General features: G+C 39.3%; 1 protein-coding gene across 2 annotated transcripts in view; it reads right to left on the reverse strand.

Annotated features, from left to right (window-relative positions):
* Dcun1d1 (DCN1, defective in cullin neddylation 1, domain containing 1) overlaps positions 1-5,878 on the reverse strand; it is a 42,007-nt gene extending 36,129 nt beyond the window's left edge. The window contains exons 1-2 of one of the 2 annotated variants that reach the window (XM_013033058.1): positions 5,544-5,878; positions 5,209-5,282 (exon numbers count right to left, since the gene is read on the reverse strand). In XM_013033058.1, the coding sequence (XP_012888512.1) occupies positions 5,209-5,211 (3 nt within the window). In that variant the 5' untranslated portion in view covers positions 5,212-5,282; positions 5,544-5,878. Of the gene's footprint in view, positions 1-5,208; positions 5,296-5,543 lie in introns of both variants that reach the window. The other variant, XM_013033059.1, reaches the window with a different exon arrangement.
* Between the last annotated feature and the right edge of the window lie 122 nt (positions 5,879-6,000).

The raw sequence follows: 6,000 nt of genomic DNA on the forward strand, positions 1-6,000 counted from the left end.
GTGTTCTTTTAAATTATAACCTACAGTTTACAATTATTACTTACAGACAGACCTATGCTGCTTGTCATTCATTCTTAAATTCCTTGCACTATGAAGAGCAGTTAACATTATGGACCTCTTCTTTAAGAGGCATTCTATTACTATGAACCATCTCTAAACATGCCATGCAGTTACTCTAACAATACATAATAAGCCAGCTAATGTATTCTCAGGAAGTATACCTGTGATACAAACTGACTTTGTAACATTTCCAGATAGGATTTTTGTTGTTGTTGGGGTTTTGTTGTTTTGGGTACCACTACTAGGGCTTAGGGTCTGGATGCTGTCCCTGAGTTTTTTGCTCAAGGCTAGTGCCGCTTTCAGCTTTGTCTTATTTGGTGGTTAATTGGGCCTAAGAGTCTTACAAACTTTCCTGGCCCAAGCTGGTTTTGAACTATCCTCAAATCTCAGCCTCTTGAATAGTTAGGATTACAGGCATGAGCCACCAGCACTGGGCTTCTCCATAGATTTTTCAAAAATATCCTTTTAATGGAAAGTTAAATGATTTTCTCCTCATCACTCTTCAGAATTAGACCATTCAAAAGATGGTTACCATTATAAATACAAAAATGTCTTGATTTTAGAACAGAGTACGTTTTGACTAATAAAGTTATTTTTGTTAGTTCTGACCACCTAAGAAATAAAAAGAACCTTAAATTTTTACTTTTGTTAGCCAGATTTCAATTGTTCTCCCAAATTTGTTTAACCTCTATGAAGCAATGAAAATAGCTAATTTAAATTTGATTTCCAAATGGGGTATATTGGTTCACACCAATTTTCCTCACCACCCAGGAGCCTGAGAGATGGCCCAGGAGTATGCACTATATAGCAAGATCCCCATCTCAAAAACAATTACCCCAGGGTCAATTATATTTCTGTAACTTATTACAGTAGTTAGCATACAACAATCATACAATATTTAATAAGAATGAACCTTGAAAAAACAAAAACTAAGATTTGGTATCTACATACATTCTGAATAGAAATATTAAGATTGTATAAAATAAACAAGTGATTATTGAAACAAAAAATCCAATATACTATAATGGAACAGGTTATGTATTTCAGCAATTTATTTTTCTTTTCTCATTTTTTTTTTTTTTTGTCGGTCGTGGGGCTTGAACTCTGGGTTTGGGCGCTGTCCTTGTGCTCTTCAGGACAAGGCGAGCGCTCTACCGCTTGAGCCACAGCACCACTTCCTCAGCAATTTATTTTTATGTTCAGTGTTGAGCAACAGGTGCTCACGTCTGTAATCCCAGCTACTCTGGAAGAAGAGATTGGGAGAATCAAGGTTCAAGGCCAGCATAAGTGTAAGACCCCCATCTCAATCAGTAGCTGGATGAGTGCCTGGCATCCTAGACATAAGAAAAGCTTAAACAGGCAGATTGTACAGGCTAGTCCCAACCCAGACACATATACAAGACCCTACTGAAAAAAATGAAGGCAAAAAAAGGGCTGGAATGTGGCTCAAGAGGCAGAGGGCCTGCCTAGGAAGAACAAGGCCCTGAGTTCAACAATCAGTACCAGTACCACCACCATCTCCAGGCTGGTTGTGCTTTTGCTACATAGCCTCTACTGGCCTCAAACTCACACTCATGAGCCTCTCCTGCACTATCCAAATGCAAGGATTACAGGTATGGACTGCCCTCCCCAACCCACCCGGCCCCAGGGCCTGACTCTCCACATACTGAATTTAAAAGGCAGCTTTCTCCAGCTGGGGATGTAGTTCAGTTGTTGAGAGCTTGCCTATTGAATCCCCAGGATCAGCACTGAAAAAAAGAAGTTTTTCTCTCTCAGGTTTTCTTAATGCTTAGTTAGCCCAATCTTGAAGACCATAATCAAAACTGCCATTTGACTCAAATGGACTCTACTCTCCAATTTAAAATTAGTAATTTTATTTTTTAAACCACAAGTACCAAAAGTTTTAATGGGGGGGGAGGGGGTTTTGAACTTGCTAGGCAAGCACTCTACCATTTTGCTTTTTAAGTTATTTTTTAGATAGGATCTCACCCTTTTGCCTGGCCAAGCATTGGACTACCATTCTCCTATATCTACCTTCACGTAACAAGGATTACTGGCATGATTGATTTTCAATTACATACTTAATGTTCACATCATGTCATATGATTTGATATGGAAACAACTAATTTGCCTTCACTATGGTAAGAAAGAAACCAAGGTAAAATTAGTCAGAAATTCCATACCTGTACTAAAATGGTGTTTGCTGGTAAACCGTATCCACTGGGAAAATAAAACATGGAACCAGAGACCACTCTTTAATCTCTGCTCTGCCACATACTAGCTCTTTACTGTGGTCAAACTGTTTATAACCACGAAGTCTACATTTCCAGATATGCTAAAAGGAGGCTGACAAAATGCCTATAAATTTAACAGTTGTAAACTAATTTAGCATACTGTACATTCTTACTAAATGTCAATTTCTTTTCTCCCCAAAGGCCCATTTTCTGCATACAGTCTCATTAAACCACAAACAAACCACGAGAACACAATCTACAAAAGGTTTTGTTGTGTTTTTATTAACAGTAGTATGACTAAGTAACCTTGATGATCAACTACTTTTTATTGAACAGAACTTAAAACTCTATGCAGGTTTGCTAGGCACAAGGCACCAGAAGCTCATTCCTGTAATCTAAGCTACTCAGGTAGCTAAGAGGTGGGAATTGAGATTTAAAGCCAGCCCAAGCAGAAAAGTTCAAGAGATAGTATCTCCAATTAACCAGCAAAATGCTGGAATGAAAGTGAGGTTCAAGCAGTAAGGGCAAGGCCTTGAATTCAAGCCCCCGTACCTACATGAATAAACCACTTTATACATAAAAGCTTAATGAGAAAGAAAACTCTAATTCTAGTAACTTTCAAAAAAAAATAGCTACAAGAGACTCATCTCCAATTAACCCCCAAAAGCCAAAATAGAGCTGTGGCTCACCAGCCATGAGCAAAATGCTAAGGGTAACCACATATGCCTAGGCCCTAAGTTCAAGCCCCAGTACCAACACAAAAATAATTATCTACTATCATAAAACACTATGTGGCACAAGAAACAAGGACTATCTTACTCCCTTACTGGCTTCCCATTTCTCTTGGGAGTAGTAATTCTTTACAATGTTCATTTACACCTATCCCCACGCCCTAACATTCATACCTTATTTGCTCTAATGAACCTCTCTACACACTCTCATATTACTCCAGCCTCACTGTTCTTACTCTTCCTCAAAATCTCCACTATATTTCTGCATATACTCTATTTCCTTGGGTCCTTCTCCACTCCCACCATGCCTCAGCACTCCAATCCCCTTCCCCAGAGCACTTGACACTGTCTAACACAGTAAGAAAACTCCAAACTATACTTATTACTGCTCTTTCCCTTCTAAAAGGTAACCTTCCCCAGAGCAATGTGTCTGTGTAGTGACATACACTCCTATCCTCAGTACCTTCAACAGTATATGGCATGGGACACATATTCAATAATTTTCTAGATGAACCCTCCTTTAAAGTGGAACAAGTTCTGGACAGACAACCTGAAACAGATTTAGATTTACAAGTTCCTGTTAAAGCAGAAAATGGGATCTTAAATTTCAAAGTCCATATAGTTTTAGTCATTAAAAAAATATACTAATTAGAATCATTAACCACCCATTAATTCAAATTTTATGTCATAACATACCATAATATTTTAAGTTGTCTTAAGTATCACAATTTAATTTCAAATGAGGGCTGGGAAGGTGGCTCAGTGGTAGAGCGCTTGCCTTGCATGCCTGAGGCCCTGGGTTGGATTCCTCAGCACCACATAAGCAAAAAGAAAAAAGCCGGAAGTGGCGCTGTGGCTCAAGTGGTAGAGCTCTAGCCTTGAGCTGAAGAGCTGAGGGACAGCGCCCAGGCCCAGAGTTCAGGCCCCACGACCCGACCCTCCCCCCCCAAAAAATAATAATTTCAAATGAATATTTCAACCACTTCTCTAGAATTCATGTGATTTAAAGACTTACAGGTACCAAAAGAACTGAAGGTACATCAGAAGAAAATTATTTCTGCTCTGCATCATCTTAGAAACTTGAACCTCAAAACTTCCTGATCAACTATAATCCCTCTGAACAGCATTTTTACAATAAAATAATTTTTAAAAAATCTTCCTGAGCCTGATTTTCTTCTTCTGTGAGAGCTAATTAAATCTTTGAGACGCATTTCAGGTCTAAAAATTCCGATATTGAGTTTATAAAACCCTAGTAGGTTTCACAATCTACACATTTCTCATACACTTAATAAAAATCATTAGAATAGCAAAGTTATTAAGCTGGTTATACCTTTAGATATCATCAAATCCAATCCTGTAGTTTTGCATACTTTTAAAAAGACTTCCAAAAAATAGTATGGTATTAGTTTGGGGTTATTTCTGATCTCTCATGTAAAAGAGGTAATTGAATAATTCCTTATAGAAAAAACTTCAGGTATCTCATCATTTAGGTGTGCCCAAGAACTGACAATCTGATGTAGAAACTGCACTACACACCAAAAAACAAAAAACAATAGCCCCCAAACAATCAAGAAACAATTACAATTTCACAATGAAATATTTTAACCATAAAATTCTTATACAGCCCACGAGAGATTCTAAAGGAACAACTGTGATGATACAAACCGAGTTCAGCCAAAATGGAAAATGTTTTAATAATATGTTGTTGTCACCAGTACAAATACAAGACTTAATGGCTAAATTCCAAAACTATCTCATTTAATGTAAATTGAAGAACAAAAGTTTACAAGCTCTAATAACCCATGCTGAACACTCTGCTCACCTGAATTCATCAATTCAGAATTCCTGAAGAGGTGAGAATCTCCTCAAACCTAGGATCCTAGGGAATGTGGCTCAATAGGAGAATACCCTAACTACAAGCCCTTCCGTGCACTTACTGTACCAAGGAACGCATTTCACTACTTCAAGATTGCTATACTCCAGTAAATACCTAGTGTGGAAACGCTTGTGGAGTTTTAAGAGGCATGCCTATGAACCTGTCCAAATACTTAAGAAATTAGAAACCGTGGAGACTCCCTGGTGTAGCTTTTGGGTTTACATTTTAGTATCAGTTCAAACATTAATCTGTATTTCATAGGAAAGTTTTCTTACAAATACAAACGGTAAAGTCTCATGGGACTTACCATGGAACAGAAATCTTGAATATAGGGTAAACCAGCATACACATATCCATACACGACACCAAAATACTGCCAAGCTGGAGGATGGAACTAAATTAAGAGTCCTTTAGCGAAAATTACACAAAACCGAAGACAACAGGGCATTCCCTAACACCTTAACACGATCCACACCCTACTCAAAGAGGCGTTTATCTTCCCCAAGAGCAAAAGGGCAGTATCATTTTTACTATTCATACAGTAACCTAAGTGGAATCCACTCAAGCCCAGTCTGTAGAATACCAAACCACACTTCTGGAAAAACAACAAGGAGCATCCACCCGGGTCAGGCACTTAATTACCGAAGTAAACAACTTGACTCCAAGGGTCTTCAAGCTTGGATGACTTTTTCTCCCAAACAAAAAAATCAGCAAATAAGGAGCAACTTGGCAAAGTGTGGTTTTGTTGTTATTGTTTTTAATCACAAATGGTCCCTAACGGCTATAATAAAGCGATTACTCCTCCCACCCGAAGCAAATAAAGTAGGTGCTCCAGAGGCAGCACGTCTGTTTTCCCTCATTTTTATAGGAAACAGGTTGCACTTCCGGACCCCCACCCAAGCTCAGCCGTCTTCCACGTTTGGAGAAGAGGTAAATGGAACCTCCACCAACTACGAGGCCAGGAAAACTCATTTCCTCCAAAAGCCTGGGACGCAGCGGAGGTGATGAGAAAGGGAAGGAGCTGGTGCCCCGCGCTCCCAGCCCAGGGCCGGGAGACCTGCGGGGTGCAGGAGCCCGGGCGGCGCGGCGCGGCGCGGCG

This window comes from Dipodomys ordii, unplaced genomic scaffold, assembly GCF_000151885.1.
Source record: "Dipodomys ordii isolate 6190 unplaced genomic scaffold, Dord_2.0 Scaffold162, whole genome shotgun sequence".
Lineage (NCBI taxonomy): Eukaryota > Metazoa > Chordata > Mammalia > Rodentia > Heteromyidae > Dipodomys > Dipodomys ordii.